The sequence below is a fragment of the Elaeis guineensis genome, chromosome 12, assembly GCF_000442705.2.
Source record: "Elaeis guineensis isolate ETL-2024a chromosome 12, EG11, whole genome shotgun sequence".
NCBI lineage: Eukaryota > Viridiplantae > Streptophyta > Magnoliopsida > Arecales > Arecaceae > Elaeis > Elaeis guineensis.
This window is the reverse complement of record NC_026004.2, coordinates 52153350-52175913: the sequence shown is the minus strand read 5'-3', so window position 1 is coordinate 52175913 and position 22564 is coordinate 52153350. Positions and strand designations below refer to the sequence as shown.

The 22564-nt window shown below is 38.7% G+C and overlaps 1 protein-coding gene across 1 annotated transcript; it reads right to left on the bottom strand.

The window, feature by feature from the left end:
• Window positions 1-1792: 1792 nt before the first annotated feature.
• On the bottom strand, window positions 1793-22178 carry LOC140852848 (uncharacterized). Its single transcript, XM_073246403.1, has 3 exons — window positions 22151-22178; window positions 14101-14618; window positions 1793-2722 (listed from the first exon to the last, which is right to left on the bottom strand). The coding sequence occupies exons 1-3, from the start codon at window positions 22176-22178 to the stop codon at window positions 1835-1837; spliced, it is 1434 nt and encodes a 477-aa protein (XP_073102504.1). The 3' UTR covers window positions 1793-1834.
• Between the last annotated feature and the right edge of the window lie 386 nt (window positions 22179-22564).

Here is a 22564-nt window from a genome sequence, read left to right as displayed (position 1 = left end):
TAGGCAATTCAATCTTGTAAGCATTGTCATTCACTTTCTCAACAACTCAGAATGGACCATCAGCACGCGGCATGAGCTTAGATTTTCTTTGGTTTGGAAATCGTTCTTTGCGAAGATGTATCCAAACAAGATCACCTGAGCAAAGTGAACTTATTTTCTTCTTCTATTGGCTGCCTTCTTATAAGCCGCATTCTTCCTCTCAATCTGCTCCTTGATGCTCTTATGTATGGACTTAACCAACTCAGCTTTCTTCTTCCCATCCATACAAACCCTTTCGCTGATTGGAAGTGGTGCCAAATCAAGTGGGGTGATAGGATTAAACCCATAAACCACTTCAAAAGGAGAATGCTTAGTAGTGCTATGATACTGCGATTGTAAGCAAACTCAACATAAGCCAAACACTCACCCAATTCTTCATATTCTTCTTAACAATAGTGCGAAGCAAAGAAGAGAGGGTACGATTTACCACTTCGATCTGACCATCGATTTGCGGGTGGCAAGTCATGCTGAAGAGCAATCTAGTACCAAGCTTCTTCCACAAGGTCTTCCAAAAGTAACTCAAGAACTTGACATCTCGATCAGACACAATGCTCTTTGGTACACCATGCAGACGTACTATCTCTTTGAAAAATAATTCTACAACATGTGAAGCATCATCGATTCTGTGGCATAGCATGAAATGAGATATTTTTGAGAATCGATCCACAACCACCAGAATCGAATCCTTCTCCCTTTATGTTCTTGGCAGCCTAAGCACAAAATCCATACTCAAATCTATCCATGGTTGATCTGGTACAGGTAGCAGCATATACAACCCTTGTGAAGTCTCTTTGTACTTCACCTTCTTACAGGTAATGTACCTTTCAATGATGTGATGCACATCACGAATCATAGCTGGCCAATAAAAGTGCTCTTTCACCATCTCCAATATTTTTTTCTCTCCAAAATGACCCGTCAATCTGCCACCATGAGCTTCTCTCACCAAAAGCTCTCGAATGGAACTGTTAGGAATGCACAGTCGATCTGACTTAAATAAGTATCCGTTATGCTTGTAATAGCCATTTACAGCTCCTTTCTCGCACTCTTCATAAATATTTGTAAAATTTGGATCATCCTTGTATCGATCTATAATCAACTCAAATCTCATTAGTTTAGCATTAAGCAATGAAATCAAAGCATACCTCCTGAAAAGTGCATCAGCCATGATATTGATATTTCCTTTTTTGTATTTGATCACATAAGAAAAGGTTTCCAAGAATTCCATCCACTTGGCATATTTACGATTTAGCTTGTTTTGTCCTTTAAAGTGCTTCAAAGACTCATGATCAGTATGGATGACGAACTCCTTTGGCAATAAATAATATTGTCAAGTCTCCAAAGTCTGAATCAGAGCATAGAACTCCTTGTCATAGATAGAGTAGCTCAAGCTTGCACCATTCAACTTCTCACTAAAATATGCTATGGGATGCCCTTCTTGCATTAGAATAGCTCCAATGCCCACATCGGAGGCATCACATTCTACCTCAAAAGTCTTGAAAAAGTCGGATAGAGCTAGAATGGGTGCTGAACTCAACTTCTCCTTGATCAACTCGAAGCTCCTTTGGGCTGCTTCAGTCTATTTTAATTCTCCTCCTTTCTTGATGCATTCAGTAATAGGAGCAAGAATAGTGCTGAAATTCCTCACAAACCTCCGATAAAAGGATGCTAGGCCATGAAAACTCCTCACTTCAGATACATTAGTAGGAACAGGCCACTCCTTGATCGCTTTCACCTTTTTCTCATCATCTTCCACTCCATGTTGTGACACAACATAGCCAAGAAAGACTATGCGATCCTAACAAAAATGATACTTTTTGAGGTTGCCATATAGCTTCTCTTGTCGCAGAACCTCAAAAACACCCCTGAGGTGCTCCATATGCTCTTCCTGATTCTTGCTAAAAATCAGAATATCATCAAAATATACAACAACAAAATCACCAATAAACTTACGCAGCACATGATTCATCAATCTCATGAATGTGCTAGGCGCGTTGGACAAGCCAAATGGCATGACCGTCCACTCGTACAATTCAAACTTGGTCTTGAATGCGGTCTTCCATTCATCACCTTCCTTCATGCGAATCTGATGGTATCCGCTCCTAAGGTCTATTTTTGAGAAGACCTTAGCTCCATGCAACTCATCAAGCATATCATCCAGTCGCGGGATTGGATAGCGATATTTTATTATGATCTTGTTTATCGCCCTACTATCCACGCATATCTCCATAGATCTATCTTTCTTTGGTACCAACAGAGCTGGTACTGAACATGGGCTCATAGACTCCCTTACATAATCCTTCTCCAAAAAATCCGCAACTTGCTGCTGCCACTCCTTGGTCTCCTCGGGATTGCATCTATAGGCTGGTCTATTTGGTAGGGCAAACCCTAGAATGAGATCAATCTGATGCTCGATCCCTCTGATTGGTGGCAATCCTTTTGGTAACTCTTCCGGGAACACATTTGTAAATTTCTCCAAAATCTCCTTCATTTGCGGTGGAAGGGAGACTTCTTCACCTGGAACCTGCTTGGCTACAAGAACAAAAATAATTTCATGGTTAGTCAAAACTCGCTTCACTTCCCCCTTATTGACAAACAGGTTCTCTTTCTTGCCCTTTTCAATCACAAGCTGATCCTTTTGGACCTGTTGCAGGCTAAGTGATGCCAATACTATGTTCTTCTCATTCTTGGCAAATGAATAGGTATTTTGAAGCCATCATGAATAGCCCTCCGATCGTGCTGTCAAGGCCTTCCCAAAAGAAGATGGCTGGCTTTCATAGGAACCACATCACAAATAACCTCATCTTTGTAGGACTTACCAATAGAGAAAGGTACTACAATCTGCTTTGTAACCTTTATATCACCATCGTCAGTAAGCCATTGCAATCTATAGGGACGAAGATGCTTAATAGTCACCAGATTAAGTTTTTCCATCAAAATAGTGGAAGCCATATTGGTACTGTCGGGAATAGTGTCCCAAAGTCAATCATCAGCCTGTTGACAGTTGTGCTCTTTTCTGTATTAGTATATGAATTATAAATAAATAAAAGTTATTTTGATATTTTTTTATCATAAATTATTTCATCTTCTAATGAACTCCTATGTTTTGGTAAAGTCCTTAGGACTATTTAGACTCGACAAAGGAGGATTTGTCGTTTAGTCCTTAAACCTGTTCGCGACCAAATGATACGTTGTTACCCAGGATGATAATATTTATCAAGCATAGGTCATTGTGTGCCATATGGGTTGGTTGTCCTCTTAACCAAGGAGTGTAGAGACACTGGTATGGCATACAGGTGAGATGTAAGGGTACATCTGCACTGAACATGACCGACTCTGGAGCTTTTTCTGCTGTCAAGATTTGCTCCGATGTGATATGGGTATAACTGTCCCTCTGACCTGAGACTGTCATGGTGACTTACAAGCAACTCACTGCACTTAGGCACTAGACTACCTGAATTTTTAATTCAGTGATGGAAGGATGCTGGGTATAGTCAAGTACTTGACTTGTCGGTGCGTGTGTCAAGATGGGATTGACCACTCCAGTTCAGGAGTTGTGTACAGTTATTTTTTAATTTAGCAAAACCTTAGCTAGGGTAGTCCTAGTGAGGAGTCACAGGACTGTTTGAGTTGAGCATGATTCGGATGATCTAATCAGGGTTGACAGTTTAACCCTGAGTCATCCTAAACATAGGGGTCAAAAGGGATGAATTATACAGTAATCATATTCACGTAGGTTCTAAATGTTACGATTGTGACTATTCGATCTATCCGAATATCGAATACCATTGCTAAATGGTCACTTCGATTAGTACAAAAATTGATTCCTGTGCTACCAGCTTAGGTTCGAACCTGTGGGGTCACACACATTAGAGGTTTCTATCTGATCAGATGGCTGATGAAGAGTCCTAATGCTCATGGACTATGAGTCCTACATATCTGGAACTCTGTGATCGAGAATTAGAATTCTCTGATCATGAGTACCACACATTTTGGGTACCGGGGTCAAGAGTCCCACTGGTTTGGGACTTTTTAATTAGGATTTCATATCGATGGACTCTGATGCCCGATTGCCCATCGAATTTGGACTCAATATTTATGAGAAGTTTAATTAGTGATTTGATCACTAATTAACTTAATTTAATTGAGTAATTATTTTTGGATCAAGTCCAATTGAATTGGATTCAGTTGGGTTTGACCCGATTAGGTTAAGTATTGACCTAATCGCCAAGGTGGTTTGGTCCCTGATCTGATTAGAGGTTGGGCTTAATCAATTTTTGATTTAATTAAGATTTTATTGAGCCTAATTAAGCCTAATTGTGTTGGATTTAATTTAGTCTAATTGTGTCTAACCTATTTTGATTAGGTTGGCTCAATTAGGTTGAAACCACTTTAACCTTTTCTCCCTGCGCCACCTCACTTATCTGCGCCCATTTGAATTCACGAGAAACAAGTTCTTATGAATTTTCTCCCACACAGAAGCCATCCCATGCCACTTCTTTGTGCACCATTTTGAATGGATAAGGATGAGATTGGTTGGCCATTCAAATTCAAAAGATGTTTAAATTTGAATGGATAACAAATCTCTGCGCCCACCCTTTATTTTGTGCGCCCCTTCTTCCACACAAGAAAAGATTTCTCATGTAAAGTCTCCACGCACAAATATGCCCATGCCCCTCTCTTCTCACGCATAGAGTGGATAAGAATGAGTTGGTTTGCATTTGAATTCAAATTCGATTTGAATTCAAATGAGCAACTACTTATCTTTATCCTCTCACACGGAGAAAACACTGCAAAGATGCATTTTGCTCTCTTTTTAAAAGGAAGAGAAGATAGGACATGAACTAATCTGATCAGAGATAAAAAGGGTGCGTGAGAAAAGTCTCATGCATGAGAAAAGAAAGAAAAAAAAGAGAAAAGAAAAGAAACAGAAAGAGGCGCAGGCTTTTCTGAGAGTACCCTAGGGCTTCTGCCTAGGATTCGGAAAGTGAGAAAGTGAGCTACGAGTGTCGTGAGCCCACCAAATCTCAGAGAGAGATTCATCAATCTCTCAAGCACCTCTGCTAATGATCTGGAGCATTCGAAGAGTCGGCAGATCAAGATCGAAGGAGTTCGATCAACATCGATCGATGAAAGGGTTTCGCCACGAACTAGCAGTCGTGAGGAGCCGATCAGATCGAGAGCTTCATGTGGATGATCCACAGAGGTCAGACATACTGTGTTGCTGTATTACGATGATCAGACCCTCCTGACGGTGATCAGATTGTGGCGATCGACTATCCGCACAAAGATAATATGTTCTGAACACGTAACAGTAAAATATTTACTGTAGAAGTTTGAATTTCAAATTTAAATGTATGCTATATATATATATCATATTTAGATCCTTGCATAAGATTTATACGTGTTAGTTAATTAGATTAATTAATAATTATCGCAGTAAAATAGTAATTTTGAAAAAATTTTAAAATTACTATTTTACCCCCACACCTAAAATTTACTTCAAATGGTATCAGAGTGGGTTCTAAAATATGATATATATTTGCATGCATAGATTAAGTTGTAATCTAAAAGTTTAAATTTAAAATTTAAAATTCAAATTTTAAATTTTAAATTTTAAAATTTATTCAAAATTCAAAATTTAGAAATTTGAAATTCAAAATTTAAAATTTAAATTTTGAAATTTGAAATTCAAAATTCAAAAAATTTAAAATTTGAAATTTGTTTGAAATTTTAAATTTAAAATTCAAAATTTAAAATTTGAAATTTGAAATTCAAGTATTTGAAATTTGAAATTTAAAATTTATTTGAAATTTGAAATTCAAAATTTAAAATTTAAATTTTAAATTTTAAAATTGGTATATTTAGATATACTTGATCCAAGTAGTAAGTAGTCTAATTGGGTTGGTTGCCATGGTCGTCCGGTCATAGGAGAAAAGTAGGGTTTAAAGGCCCTCTCCTCCCATTCGATAGGGTTCTCCTATGGCGGTAGGGATGCTGCTGTAATTATATCCCATGCAGATGAAGCAGCGAAAGGATTTAATTGTAAAGGTTTAATTGTAAAATTTATCATGAATGTGTTAGATTAGATCTAAAAGAATATTCATGATTTATTTTGATTGAGTTATTTTCTGTTATGTAATTAGCAATAGGATTGTTGTTTATGAAATGTGCTGATCTATTTGTGAAATGAGTCAACATATTTGATGAACAAAAAATAAAATCTTTCAAATTTGAAAATTATTTTTGAAATACCAAACCCTGACCCATCAGTCCAAATACTTAATTAAAAGAATTAAGTGTTGTCAAGTTGGTCTAGAATTGTGAATTAAGACCTAAGACAATTGCATAAACTTGTGGGTCAATGGGTTAGATGGATTAGATCCATAATTGGATTAGACCTGAGGTTAGCTTAAAGAAATGGACTAAATTAGAGTAATTGATCAAATCTAATCAAAAGTTGAATTAGATTAGGTCAAGGACACTCTAGACTCAACTCCAATAGTTATAGTTGAATGGGTCCATGACTTTAACTAGAACAAGATGGACTTAATTCATGGCTACGTGGTAGAACCCTATTTACTAAGTTGATCAAATTAAAACTAATGAACCGGTTGGTGTCTAAGGTAAGTTCGACAGTTTGACCAGTGGTTCTTAAGTGGGAGCTACTCGCATTGATTCGATCTCTGACGAGTTAATGGCATATCCCCACCACTAATCTCACTTACCTGGCCAACCTGGTGAGTTAGGTTTTGATTAGATTACTTGATGATTAGGGCTCACCCATGTCATTAGGTAAACCAGTATGACTGATTTAGGTACTCCTAATGCCAGCTTTAATTAAATCCTTTTTAATCTGACTTGGTGAAGTCAGTTGGAGGATTGAAATTGGCTAGTTAAATTTTTTCTTCTATCCTTTAATAAAAAAAAATCCTCAAAAATTATTAGGTCTCTAAAATGATTAAGTTATAGTGATAACTAAGTCATAGCCTCCTATTAAGTGAGTGATAATGAGTCCATTAGTTTAATAATCATTGGAGGCCCAAAGGCTTGGTGCTTATTGACTAATGGAATAATCATTCATAATATGATAATTTGGTTGAGTCTTTCTGATGGTGGTCAGGTTGGCCGGCCAAAGTCAGACCTGATCATTTATTGATCTGATTCGTCAAATCAAGTCATGTTAATGGTTGAACCTAACCAGATCTTTTCAGTGGAGGCCAAAGCCTACTGATTAGATTCTGGGGCAAAATTAATTACTAGAAGTTGTTTAGAGAAACAACTGGTTATGAACCTACCCATAGATGCACATGGGTTGACCAACCAAAGTTGGGCTCGTGTGTGGTCTGTGTGGATTCTAGTACCCACTAAGGAATTAAAGTAATTCCTTGAATTTGAGGTTGAGGCTACCAGTTCGTAAAAATACTAGGAGAAACTTTAGACTAAAGTCCAAATCTTTAGTATTAATAATTTATATACTAATAAAGGTCTGGTTTTCTTTTATGCAGCTATGGCCACTACCCTGTCGCTCTGGTCATTATTAGATAATGACAAGCTCATGGGATCGAATTTTGATAGCTGGTATCGAAAATTAAAAATCATCCTTGAGCATGAGCGGATCCTTTATGTAGTAACGGATCCGGCACCTGAGGAGCCAGCCCCGAATGCTAGAGGGACGGTCCGAGATACTTACCAAAAGTGGCTCAACGATCGCACCACCGTTCGGTGCATAATGCTGGCGGCAATGAATGATGAGTTCAGCCGTAGGTTCGAGAATGCCCAGCCGCAGGAGATGCTTCAAATGTTGAATGACTCCTTTGGCATGCCTGACGATGTTGAAAGGTACAAAACTAGTTGTGCCATTTTCAATGCTCGGATGAGGGATGGGGCCTCAGTCACCGATCATGTACTGTATATGATCGAAATGATTGAGCGCCTAAGTAAATTGGGCTTTCCCTTGCATAAGCAGCTCGGTAAGGATGCGATCCTTAATTCTTTGCCCAAGTCCTTCCTCCCCTTCCTTACTCATTTTCGGATGACAAAGCCTGCAGTGAACTACCACGGCTTGTTGGGATTGCTACAAAACTTTGAGAAGGACCACCAGCTCCATAAGGAGTTGGTGAATGTTGTGGGAGGGTCTTCTTCTAGTCGTCGACCCTTTAAAAAAGGGAAGAAGAACAAGAAGAAGAAGAAGAAGAATAAGAAGGTGCAGCCGCATGCTGGGACATCTGCACAGCATCAGACAAAGAAGCGCAAGCCCGACCAGAGCCAGGTGGAGTGCTTCTTTTGCAAGAAGCAGGGGCGCTGGAAGAGGAACTGTCCTCTATACATTGCCTCCCTGGATCCGAACAGGCCGAAGAAGAAGCAAGGTAATTATATGATAACACCTTGCAACTTTTCCATTTGTGATACTACTACCTGAGTATTGGATATCGAAAGCCCTTATCATATCTGTAATTCGATGCAGGGTCTGCAGGTCAGTAGGAGATTTGATGAAGGCGAGAGGTTTCTGAACGTTGGAGATGGAAGCAAAGTTTCAGTTCTAGCTTTAGGAATCATGAATCTTGTAATCAATTCTTGTAATGTAATTCTGAGTGAATGTCACTATTGTCCAAATTTTTTATTAAATATTATTTCTGTAGGCCTTTTGGCCATGAATAGTTATGAATTTTTAATAAAAAAAATATTTGCAATATCATTTTGAATGGTGTTACAATATTTGTTGGACAACTAAATAATAGAATTTACTTACTATCACAGCCTGTTAATGTGGTTCAAACCTCTGGTAAATGCCCTAGAATGGATAATATGTCAGAAGTCTACCTTTGGCACTGTAGGCTAGGTCATATCAATAAGAACAGAATAAACAGGTTGGCTCAAAAAGAAATTCTTAAAATTGGTGATTGTGAATCACTTTCAACCTGTGAGTCCTATCTTCTTGGGAAGATGATCAAGTCACCTTTTACTGGAAAAGGTGAGCGAGCCAGTGAACTCTTGGGTCTGGTACATTCTGATGTATGTGGACCCATGAGCTCAAGTGCAAGCGGTGATATTTCTACTTCATAACCTTCACAGACGACCTATCGAGGTATGGATATGTCTACTTAATGAAGCATAAGTCAGAGTCGTTTGAAATGTTCAAACTATTCTGAAATAAGGTAGAAAAATAAACTAAAAAGTATATTAAAACTCTTCGATCTGATCGAGGAGATGAATACCTTTTCAATGAGTTTCTGACATATCTTAGGGAGAATGGGATTCTCTCTCAGTAGACTCCTCCTGGAACACCACAGTATAATGGTGTGTCTGAAAGGAGAAATCAGACCTTGTTGGACATGGTTCGATCCATGATGGGGTTTGCTGGTCTGCCGATCTCCCTCTGGGGATATGCGCTCAAATCGACTTGTTACCTTCTAAATAGGGTTTCAAGTAAGTCCGTAACCAAAATGCCATATGAGATATGGATAGGACGTAAGCCAGTACTCTCGCACCTTAGGGTTTGGGGGTGTCCGGCTTATGTTAAATATTTAATTACGGACAAGCTTGAACCTAGGTCTGACAAGTGTTATTTCATAGGGTACCCAAAAGAGATCAAAGGGTATTATTTCTACTTAGCTGATGAGCATAAGGTGTTTGTCAGCCTTAAGATAATTTTTTTGGAAAAAAAGTTCCTTGGTGAAGGGACTGTTGCCTCTAAGGTCGAACTTGAGGAAGTTCGACAGGTGGAAAAACCGACACAAGTAGCTGAACCTGAACCAGATTTGGTTAGATCAAATCTGGAGCCCATTGTTCCTGCATCCTTAAGGCGGTCTGGTAAAGTACCACGTCAACCGGACAGATACTATGGTTTCTTGGTCCAGAATGGTGATCCTGTCAAACTTGATGAAAACGATGAGGATCCGATCACCTACATAGATGCAATGCAGAGACCTGACTCTGAGAAATAGCTAGAGGCCATGAAATCCGAAATGGAGTCCATGAAGGTCAACGATGTGTGGACATTGGTTGACCCACCCGAAGGAGTAAAACCCATAAGGTGTAATTGGGTCTTCAAGAGGAAGAGGGGCGCAGATGGAAAGGTGGAGACCTATAAAGCCCATCAGGTTCCAAGGGATATCGTCAACGTTATGGTATAGACTATGATGAGACATTTTCTCCTATGGCAATGCTCAAATCTATTCGGATTATGCTTGCGATAGCTGTCCATCTGGACTATGAAATCTGGCAGATGGATGTGAAGACAGCTTTTCTAAGTGGAGAGCTGGACGAAGAGGTGTATATGATACAACCTGAAGGATTCACATCCACAGATGAGTCTAAGGTGTGCAGGCTATAGAGGTCCATTTATATACTTAAGCAAGCATCCCAGAGTTGGAACATATATTTTGATAGAACGATCAAAACGTATGGCTTCGTTAAGAACGGAGAAGAGCCCTGCATTTATAAGTGGGCTAATGGTCCAGTAGTGGTATTTTTTGTATTATATGTGGATGACATTCTCTTAATCAGAAATGATGTCCCTGCATTATAGAGAATAAAGATTTGACTATCGTCATAGTTCTCCATGAAGGATCTGGGAGAAGCTTCCTACATCCTAGGGATGAGGATATATAGGGATAGATCTAAAAGGTTGCTTGGCTTATCCCAGTCCACGTATATTGATACTATGCTGAAGAGGTTCAGCATGGAGAATTTTAAGAAAGGCTATCTACCGATAGGCCATGAAATTTCTCTTGAAGAGGGATTGTCCGACAACACCTCAAGAGAGAGAGCGTATGGGTAGAATTCCATATGTTTCGACAGTGGGATCTATCATGTACGCCATGATATGTACATGATCAGATGTGACATACTCACTAGGGGTAGTGAGTAGATACCAATCTGATTCAGGAGAGAATCATTGGAAGGTTGTTAAAACCATCCTGAAGTATTTAAGAAATACTAAGGACCAGTGGCTTGTTTATGGTGAATCGGACTTGAGACTTATAGGGTTTACAGACTCTAGTTTCCAGTCTGATCATGATGACAGCAAGAGTGTGTCAGGATTTGTTTCTACCCTTAATAGTGGGGCTGTCTGCTGGAAGAGTTTCAAGCAGCACATTATGGCTGATTCAGTTTGCGAGGCAGAGTATGTTGCTGCATCAGATGCTGCCAAAGAAGCGGTGTGGCTAAAGAAATTCATCACCGAGCTCGGAGTAGCACCCTCCCTTGTTGGTCCAGTTCTGCTCTACTGTGACAGCTCTGGAGCCATTGCTCAGGTGAAGGAACCGAAGGCACACCAACAGACGAAGCATATTCTGCACCGCTACCATCTCATCCGAAAAATCATGGATCGAGATGACGTCGACCTTCAAAAGTTCGACAGAAAGGAGAACCTGACCGACCCATTCACTAAAGCCATTGCGGTGAAGGAGTTCGACGACTTCAAGTCGAAGATGGGTATTAGATACTGCACCGATTGGCTTTAGGCTAAGTGGAAGATTGTTGGGAATAGTATCCCAAAGCCAATCGTCAGCCTGTTGATGGTTGTGCTCTTTCCTGTATTAGTAAATGAATTATAAATAAATAAAAATTATTTTGATATTCTTCATCATAAATTATTTCATCTTCTAATGAGCTCCTGTATTGTGGTGAAGTTCTTAGGACTATTTAGACTCGACAAAGGAGGATTTGTCGTTTAGTCTTTAAACCTATTCGCGATCAAATGATACGTTGTTACCAAGGATGACAACGTTAATCAAGCATAGGTCATTGTGTTCCATATGAGTTGGTTGTCCTCTTAACCAAGGAGTGTGGAGACACTGGTATGGCATACAGGTGAGATGTAAGGGTACATCTGCACTGAACATGACCGACTCTGAAGCTTTTTCTACTGTCAAGATTTACTCCGATGGGATATAGGTATAACTGTCCCTCCGATCTGAGACCGCCACGGTGACTTGCAAGCAACTCACTGCACTTAGGCACTGGACTATTTGAATTTCTAATTCAGTGACGGAAGGATGCTGGGTGTAGTCAAGTACTTGACTTGTCAGTGCATGTGTCAAGATGGGATTGACCACTCCAGTTCAGGAGCTGTGTACAGTCGTATTTTAATTTAGCAAAATCTTAGCCAGGGTAGTCCTAGTGAGGAGTCACAAGACTGTTTGAGTTGAGCACGATTCGGATGATCTAATCAGGATTGACAGTTTAACCCTGAGTCATCCTAAATACAGGGGTCAAAAGGGATGAATTATACAGTAATCATATTCACGTAGGTTCTGAATGTTGCAATTGCGACTATTCGACCTATCCGAATATCGGGTACCATTGGTAGATGGTCACTTCGATTAGTACAGGAATTGATTTCTGTGCTACCGACTTAGGTTCGAACCTATGGGGTCACACACATTAGAGGTTGTTATCTGATCAGATGGCTGATGAAGAGTCCTAATGCTCGTGGACTATGAGTCCTATATGTCTGAGACTCTGTGATTGAGAATCAAGATTCTCTGATCATGAGAACCATACATTTTGGGTACCGGGGTCAACAGTCCCACTGGTTTGGAAATTTTTTATCAGGATTTCATATCGATGGACTCTGATGCCCGATTGCCCATCGAATTTGGACTCAATATTTATGAGAGATTTAATTAGTGATTTGATCATTAATTAACTCAATTTGATTGAGTAATTATTTTTGGATCAAGTTCAATTGAATTGGATTCAGTTGGGTTTGACCCGATTAGGTTAAGTGTTGACCTAATCGCCAAGGTGGTTTGGTCCCTGATCTGATCAGGGGTTGGGCTTAGTCAATTTCTGATTTGATTAGGATTTTATTGAATCTAATTAATCCAAATTATGTTGGGTTTAATTTAGTCTAATTGTGTCTAACCTATTTTGATTAGGTTGGCTCAATTAGGTTCAAACCACTTTAACCTTTTCTCCCTGCGCCACCTCACTTATCTATGCCCATTTGAATTCACGAGAAACAAGTTCTCGTGAATTTTCTCCCACGCAGAAGCCATCCCACGCCACTTATTTGTGTGCCATTTTGAATGGATAAGGATGAGATTGGTTGGCCATTCAAATTCAAAAGATATTTGAATTTGAATGGATAACAAATCTCTGCGCCCACCCTTTATTTTGTGCGCCCCTTCTTTCATACGAGATAAGGTTTCTCGTGTAAAGTCTCCATGCACAAATATGCCCATGCCCCTCTCTTCTCATGTGTAGAGTGGATAAGAATGAGTTGGTTGGCATTTGAATTCAAATTCGATTTGAATTCAAATGAGCAACCACTTATCTTTATCTTCTAATGCGGAGAAAATGCTGCAAAGATGCGTTTTGCTCTCTTTTTAAAAGGAAGAGAAGATAGGGCATGTGCTAATCTGATCAGAGAGAAAAAGGGTGCATGAGAAAAGAAAGAAAAAGAAGAGAAAAGAAAGAAAAAGAAGAGAAAAGAAAAGAAAAAGAAAAAGGTGCAGGCTTTTTTGAAAGTACCCTAGGATTTCTGCCTAGGGTTTGAGAAGTGAGAAAGTGAGCTACGAGTATCGTGAGCCTACCAGATCTCAGGAAGAGATTCATCAACCTCTCAAGCACCTCTGCTGATGATTCGGAGCATCCAAAGAGTCGACAGATCAAGATCAAAGGAGTTCGATCAACATCAGCCGACGAAAGGGTTCCGCCACGAACTAGCATTCGTGAGGAGCCGATCAGATCGGGAGCTCGTGTGGATGATCCGCAGAGGCCAGACATACTGTGTGGCTACGTTACGATGATCAGACCCTCCCGACAGTGATCAGATTACGACGATCGACTACCCGCACAAAGGTAATGTGTTCTGAACACATAACAATAAAATATTTACTGTAGAAGTTTGAATTTTAAATTTAAATGCATGCTATATATATATATATTATATTTAGATCCTTGTGTAGAGTTTATACATATTAATTAATTAGATTAATTAATAATTTTTACAGTAAACTAATAATTTTGAAAATATTTTAAAATTATCATTTTACCTCTGCACCTAAAATTTACTTCAGGTACAACTACCCCCTCAATGATAACACCACATACCTTGTCATGGATGGTGCACCTGGTATGAAAGATATTTTTGCGCTGCTCATCATCCACTTTGGCTTGTAGGTTCAGGTTGCAGTGAATAACCAACAGCTCTCCTTCATCTGCAAACTCCACATAAACTTCTTCTACCTCTTCCAAAATAGCCTCATCTTCACTTTCAATTTCTTCTTGTGACTCCCAAATGAACATCACCCTCTTGTTTGGACATTCAGAGGCTATATGACCGTAACCAAAACACTTAAAATACTTGATATCTCGATTTCGCCTGGGAGGTGGTGAATTTCCCACCTTCTCTTTTTCTTTGGCCGCATCTGTGACTTGCTTGTTAGAATCACCTTTTTCTACTTGTTTTGGAACCGCCTTAGGGATGGACCATGGTGATAAGGAAGATGAGTTGGTAGTCTTACTCGACTTACTTGCACCACGCTTGCACTGTCTCTCCACCTTAACAGTAAGTTTGATCACATCGTCAAGAAACACATAAGATTGCAACTCCACCGTATCAGAATCTCCTTGTTCAAGCCGTGAAAGTTATGAAGTAGAAATATCCACCTCTAGCACTGGTGCTCATGGGCCCGCATACATCAGTATGTATTAGTCCCAAGAGCTCAGTAGCTCTCTCACCTTTTCCAGTAAAAGGTGACTTGGTCATTTTACCAAGAAGACAGGACTCACAGGTTGGAAGTGATTCACAATCACTGACTTCAAGGATTTCCTCTTGAGTTAACCTGTTTATTCTGTTCTTGTTTATATGACCTAGCCTCTAATGCCATAAGTAGATATCTGACACACTATCTAATCTAGGGTGCTTGCCAGTAGAATAGACTCTTATCAGGCTTGATCTTTTTGGTCTGGCTCTGCACTGATGTCCCAGCCTGAACTTGCACCTTCTTCACTTTCTTCTTCTTGTTCTTCTTTCCTTTCTTAAAAGGTCGAGAACCAGAAGACGAACCTCCCACTAAGTTCACCAACTCCTTGTGAAGTTGGTGATCCTTCTTAAAGTTCTGAAGCAACCCCAGTAACCCGTGGTAGTTTACTTCAGGCTTTGTCATTCTATAATGAGTGAGGAATGGGAGATAAGACTTGGGCAGTGAGTTCAGTATTGCATCTTTCCCAAGCTACTCATGCAAGGAAAAGTCGAGCTTGCTCAATCGTTCCATCAGCTCGATCATGTACAATACATGATGAGTGATAGAGGCATCATCCCGCATTTTGGCGTTGAAGATGGCACAACTAGTCTTGTGCCTCTCTACGTCATCGGGTGTGCCAAAGGCATCCTCCAACACTTGAAGCATGTCCTTTGGCTGAGCCATCTCAAATCTGCGACTGAACTCATCGCTCATAATAGCCATCATGATACAGCGCATCGTGGTCCGATCACTGAGCCACTTCTCGTAAGTATCTCTGACTGTTCCACGTGCATTGATAGTTGGCTCCTCAGGTGCAGGATCCATTATCACATATAGGATCCGTTCATGCTCCAGGACTATCTTCAACTTTCGGTACCAGCTACCGAAGTTGGGTCCCACCAACTTATCATTGACCAACAATGATCGGAGTGATAGGAAAGTGGCCATATTTGCACAAAGGAGAACCATAACCTAATTAGTAATTGATTCATTAAACCTAAAGATTTAGACTTTAATCAAAAGGTTTCTCCCACTATTTTATTCGAATTGGTAGCCTCTACCTCCAACTCAAGGAATTATCCTAATTCCTTAGCGGGTACTAGAATCCACTTAGACTACACATAAGCCCAACTTTGGTTGGTCAACCCATGTACATCTAAGGGTAGGTTCATAACCAATTATTTCTCTAAATAATTTCTAGTAATTTTAATTTTGCCCTAGAAACCTAATCAGTAGGCTTTGGCCTCCACTGCAAGGATCCGATTAGGTCCAACCATTAACATGATCATACTTGGTGTATCTAACCAACGAATGATTAAGCCCAACTTTAGTTGGCTCACCTAACCACCATTAGAGAGATACTTTTAAGTCATCATATGATGAGTGATAATTCCATTAGTCAATAAGCACCAGACCTTTGGGTCTGCAATGATTATTGAGTTAATGGACTCATTATCAAACACCTTAATGGGAGGCTATGACTCAGTTATCTCCATAACTTTATCATTTTAAGGACCTAATAATTTTAGAAGATTTAAATAATTTGGAGGATGAGGTCAGATGAACCAGCTTATCATGATCCTCCCACTGGCTTCACCAAGTGAGCTTAAGGGAGACCATTAAAAGGGCTGGTCTAGGAGCACCTAAATCAGTCACACTGATTTACCTAGCTGACATGGGTCAGCTCGAATAGTCAAGTGATCCAATCAAAACATAATTTCACCAAGAGGTCAAGTAAGTTCGATCAGTGGGAGGGTCTGCCAAAGCTTGCCTTAGACACCATCAGAAATGGTCAGGTAAGCGGGCTCCCAATTAAAAACCACCGGTCTGGTTTACCTTAGACACCAACTGATTTAATTAGTTTCGATTAGATCAACCTAACAGTTCGTGCTAGACCGCTTAGCCAAGAATCAAGTCCATTTGGTTCTCGTTAAAGATATGGACTTGACCAACTACAACTATTGTAATTGATCTAGAGAATTCTTGACCTAATCTAAGACAACAATTGATTAGATTTAGTCAATTCTCTAATTAAGTTTATCTTTAATCTAACCATAGGTCTAACCCAATTAATGGACCGAATTTCCACTAACCCATTAACCCAATGTGTTATGATTTGTGTCTTAGGTTCTTCAATTCACAATCCTAGAACCTAATCAAATAACTTCTTAATTCTCAATTAAGTTTTGGGCTGAGGGTTGGGTTTGACTTTTCAAAAAATAATTTTCATATATGTAAAATAATTTTACAATATGATTCTACCAATCATATTGCATGTTTGATTCATAATCAAGATACAAGTGAAATAAACATGAAACTACTTTAGATCTAATCTAAACAGGTTCATGTAATTGAAATAATTTCAACTTTAAACAATTTTTTTACACAAAAATTATTAACAAAAAGATTTTATTTCAGATTTAAACATCTTTTAAATCTAATAAATCATAAATTTAATCTAGATCATATCTAACAAATTTATGATTAAAGCTAGATCTACATAAACTAGGACAACCTTTGCACTGTAAGGGGTAAACCTTACAGCAGGACAACCTTGCAGTTTGTGATTGATCTAAAATTTTAATTTTAGATTTAATAATCAGATTATAAATTAGATCTAATCTAAGAAATAATCTAAGCATGTATAAATAATCATGTAATAAAGAACCTAGGCTCTGATACCAATTGTAGGAACCAGATCTAGGGTTTCAGGGTTAGATCTTGAAACTTTTTTAAGATCATACAGCGGAAGACTAAAATAAATCAAAATTTATTTTCTAAAATCAGAGAATCTCTAGATCTAAGATTCTATTATATGATTATTACATAGTATTAAATCAAAAATTAAAATATATAAATATAGCATGAACTACATGTTGATCATATCAACATGTTTCTATACTACATCTAATGTATGTATTAAACAATAGATCAGATCTATTACCTTGCAAGTTAGACATTCTAACCTTGCTGATCCGGGCTTGAGGATGATATTGCAAGCCGCACATGCATCCGGCCTCTAGGAGTCATCCACACGAGCCCATGAATCTCGATCAGAAGTCCTGCTTCAGGAAATCAGCATAGTATGCTAGTACTGCGCTGATCCTTCTTTGATGGTTGATCAGGTGCCTCCTTCTTCTTGATTTGGACTCTTCTAAAAATAAAAAGTAAAAGGAGGAGTTTCAGATCTGAGACACTCTCAGAAAACTCAAGATGGAGGGAGGAAAGATATGAAAACAAAAAAAACTAGAAGAAGACCCTCTTCTTCTTCACATTTTTCTCTCTAGACACCCTAACTTGCATCTTTTATATCTCCATGACCCAAAGGTCTTTCTCTCTAATTTTTGGATGGCACATCTCTCAAATCTCTATCTTATGCTAAAATTTCATGAAGAAACTCATTTTATACAGAGAGATATGATAGAGTCCTTGTCTAGGTCAAATACCTGGTCAAGGCTTATCCAAACATGGCAAGTTAAGGGGTGCCCAACTCTTGAGTACCTCCTCCATATTTTCGTGCATGGATCATCAGAAAAGGGTGCACAATATGTACCCTAAAAGCCACAAAAATTCCAAAATAAATTTGGATAAATTCGGTGCAAAATTGAAAGAGTTTTGGATTTCTAAAACTCTATCTCATAGAATTCGAAATCCAAACTTATTCCTTTTTGATTTGATCCAAACCACCTTCCATGTAAGAAAGAAGAGAGGAAACCTTTTGTGAATGTGGGAGAGACCTAGGAGAGGACTTTTGTTGCACAAAATAAGTGGAGATTGGCGTTGAATAAGAGAGAGGGCATGGGGAAGGCTTATGTGGCGCAAGGTGGAATCCTAGTCTTACTAGGATTCTATCTCATGACTTGTTTTAATTTGGTTTCTCAAACCAAATCAAACCAAAATTAGATCAACCTAATTAAAATAGGTCTTAACCCAATTAAGAACCTAATTTAATCAGATTAAATTAGATTTAAATCTGATTTAATTTTCTAATCAAATTAGAAATTAGATTGACCCAAGTCCTAGTTGAACTAGGACTAGTTTTTCCTTGCACTTGGCTTATCCAATAAACCCATTGGACTTGATCCAATCAAGTCCAAAATAAATCTAATTAAATCATATTTAATTAGACTTAATCTCAACCCATTGGCTTAATCAAATTAAGTCAATTAGCAATCGAATTGCTAATCGATTCTCCTGCAATACTTGCACTGGGTTAAATGTCAATCGTATTGATCATTTAACCCTAGAATGATTCTTAATCGTTGATCAACCATCCGATCGGATCATGAACTCTAATGTGTGTGACCTCATAGGTCCGAACCTAAGCCAGTATTACAGAAATAAATTTTTGTACCAATTGAAGTGACCATCTAGCAATGGTACCCGACGATCGGATAGGTCGAATGTGTAGAACAACATCCTTAGAACCCATGCGGATATAGTTTTCATATAATTCATCCCCTTGACCAAAATGATCATAGGACACCCCAGAGTTCAACTGTCAACTCTGATCATGTTGTCCACATTGTATTTCAAAATATCAAATCCATCTGATGGATTACCCTGGCCAAGGTTTTGCTAAATTTGAAATACAGCGACTCATTCTTCTCCAACTCTTGGAGTGGTCAATCCCATCTCGATCATACTCTGACTTCGCAAGTATTTGACTGTGCCCAGAAGCCTTCCATCCCTGAATTAGAAATTTAGTTAGTCCAGTACCAAAGCACAGTGAGTTGCTTGCAAGTCACTGAGGCGATCTCAAGTCTAAGGGACACTTATACCTATATCCCATCAGAGACATTCTCGACAGCAGAATGCTCTGGAGTTGGTCACGTTTAATGATGATGTACTCTTACATCTCACCTGTATGCCATACCAGTGTCTCCACACTCCTTGGTTAAGAAGACAACCAACCCATATGGCCTACAGCGACCTATGCTCGATAGAAGCTGTCATCCTTATTAACAGCCTATCATTTGATCATGAACAGTTTTAAGGACTAATCGATAAATCCTCTCTTTATCGAACTTAAATAGTCTTAAGGACTTCATCATAACAACGGAGTTTATTAGAAGATGAAAGCTTATGATGAAGATGCCAAATATATTTTATTTATTAACAAATCAATTACAATACTTGGTTGCTCAACCGTCAACAGCTTGAGATTGGCTTTTTGGGACACATTTTCCAACAGTTCCTGCTTATAATATTGAGGGACAAATTGCTTCTCCATGATCCGCTTCATAAGCCTCCAATTCTGGATCTCCTCTTCTCCATTCCTCCTACGCTGAGCTTTCACATTCTCCCACCAAAGATTAGCGTAATCAGTGAATTCAAGGGCAGCAAGTTTACATTTTTTTATCTCAGAATAGTCTTGACATTCAAAGACCTTCTCCACATGTTGCACCCATTCCAGATATTCTTCGGATAAGCTGGTTCCTTTAAAGGATGGGATCCTCATCTTAATATTGTCTCCCGAACTCCTTTGTTGCCGCCTTTGCCATGGGTGTTCCTCCACACCATCATCATCTCCGAGTTCGTCATACTCCTCTTCATCATCGCGATCAACTCATCGTGGTGTTGGATGGCCATGCTGCTGTGGTGGTGGGGGAAGTGTTGCCAACCGCTCAAATACTTGTGTTAGGCGATTGAGTTGCTCCATCATCTCTTCTTGACGTCGTTGGAGCCCCAAAATCTGAGCTTGTTCTAGACTCATGCCTCTAGAAATAATAGGGGCCTCATCTCCTCCAGACAGATTGGATGTCAAACACTCCCTCAAGCTCTGATACCAAACTGATGTGCCCAGGCCTGAATAACTATCTTATATAGGTAAGAACAAATATTGGAGCATAAGAAAAGAAAAAAAAAATTTGAAATCTGATTGATAAGAAAATCGCCACAATCAGATCACAAAGGGGTAGAACACCACACTCAAGAAAAGAAGAAAGTCAGTGATAAGTTCTAAGATTTATAACTCGCCACTAACACACAGGGGTTAGATAAGAGAATTCAGCAACACTCATTTTTATTCATTAAAATCTGAATTGAATACATAGGTCATCTCTCTTTATATAGATAAGAGAGGGAACATAAGACAAATTCAGTAAATGGAAGGAAATAACAGAATTTGACTATCATAGAAATGATGGTCGCTATATCTTGCTACAAAAGAAATGATAGTGGCCGTATCTTGCTACTATGGAAATGATGGTGGCTGGAGATCATGGTGAATTAGGAAGAACAAAATAACTTTGGCTGCATCTTGCTACTATGAAAATGATGGTGGCTGGAGATCACGGTGAATTAGGAAGAATAAAATAACTTTGGTTATATCTTGCTACTATGAAAATGATGGTGGCTGGAGATCATGATGAATTAGGAAGAACAAAAACAAGCTTCTAAACTCGGCCCTTTTTCAAGCAATAATTTCTTTCAAATTTCTGCCAAATCTGATTCGCACCACATCATGCTTCTACGCACGTGAGTAAAGTCATCAATTTAGCTCTTGAATCTGTATATGGCATGTGATCATCTCTTTCTTCATGATGGTGTACATCAGTACTTGACTATACCCAAAAATTTTCATCATCGAATTAGAAATTTAGATAGTCCGGCACCAAAGCACAGTGAGTTGCTTGCAAGTCACCAAGACAGCCTTAGGCAAGGGACACTTATACCCATATCCCATCAGAGCAACCCTTGACAACAGAGTACTCCGAAGTTGGTCACGCTCGGTGAAACATACTCCTACATTTCATCCGTATGCCATACTCATGTCACCACATGTCTTGGTTAAGAGGACAACCAACTAATATAGCACACAATGACCTACACTTAATACAATTATCATTTTTGTAACAATTGTATCATTTGGTCATGAGTAGGATTTAAGAACCACACGATAAATCCTTCTTTATCATTTTGAAAGTAGCTCTAAGGACTTCATCATAATATATGAGTTCTTTTTAGAAAAATATATTCCTTATGATGAATCTACCAGATAATATTTATCATTTTATAATTCATATACATATATGGAGCACAATCATCTGCAACCTAGATGATTGGCTTTAAGATATATTTTTCAACAACTCTCACTTGGACTAAAGCCAATCAGATCGATATCAAATATCCATCTTCCATTTGTGATCATCAAACTCCTTAGATTCGATTGCTCTAGTCAATGGGTTGGCCAAGTTCTCCTTTCAATCGATCTTTCTAAAATCAACTTTATCTCAATCTTTTCAGATAAGGTGATTGCAATGCAGAAAGTATTTGATTCTCAGATGGAATATCAGTTCTTCAACTTGAGCTATGACTCTGGTACTGCTGTTAATACAGAAGGACTGGATCATCATTGAAGGGTGCCACTCCAAGCTCACTAATGAACTTCCATAACCAAACAACTTCTTTACCAGCATCAAATATCGCAATAAACTCCATATCACAAATAAAACTGGCTACTAAATACTATATAGATCTTTTTCATTGTGTCGCTCCTCTTTTTAAGATAAAAATATAACCTGATACAACTTTGTCATTTCGATCCAACTAGAAATTGAAATCTATATTCCATAAATTTTAAGTCAGATTCTCTATAAATGAGCTACTTATCCTTGGTATTTCACAAATACTTAAGGATGATTCTCATAACCTTCCATATTTTTATGGAGAATAAAGATGACAACCAAGCTTTTATTCCCTATAATATAGGGATGTCATCTCGATTAAGAAAATTTCATCCAAACAATACAAAGAATACTATTACAGAACTATCAATCTATTTATACATATAAGATTCTGCTTCATTCTCAATGAAGCCATGCATT

Bases quoted from the DNA above. Each gene is read 5' to 3' on its own strand.
- LOC140852848 (XM_073246403.1), bottom strand. From the start codon at position 22,178: ATGGAGTTTATTGCGATATTTGATGCTG. The intron at 14,619-22,150 runs GTAAAGAAGTTG...GGCTTGAACAAG, and splicing joins TATTGCGATATTTGATGCTG to GAGATTCTGATACGGTGGAG. The intron at 2,723-14,100 runs GTATGTGGTGTT...TCATTTGCCAAG, and splicing joins GGTGCACCATCCATGACAAG to AATGAGAAGAACATAGTATT.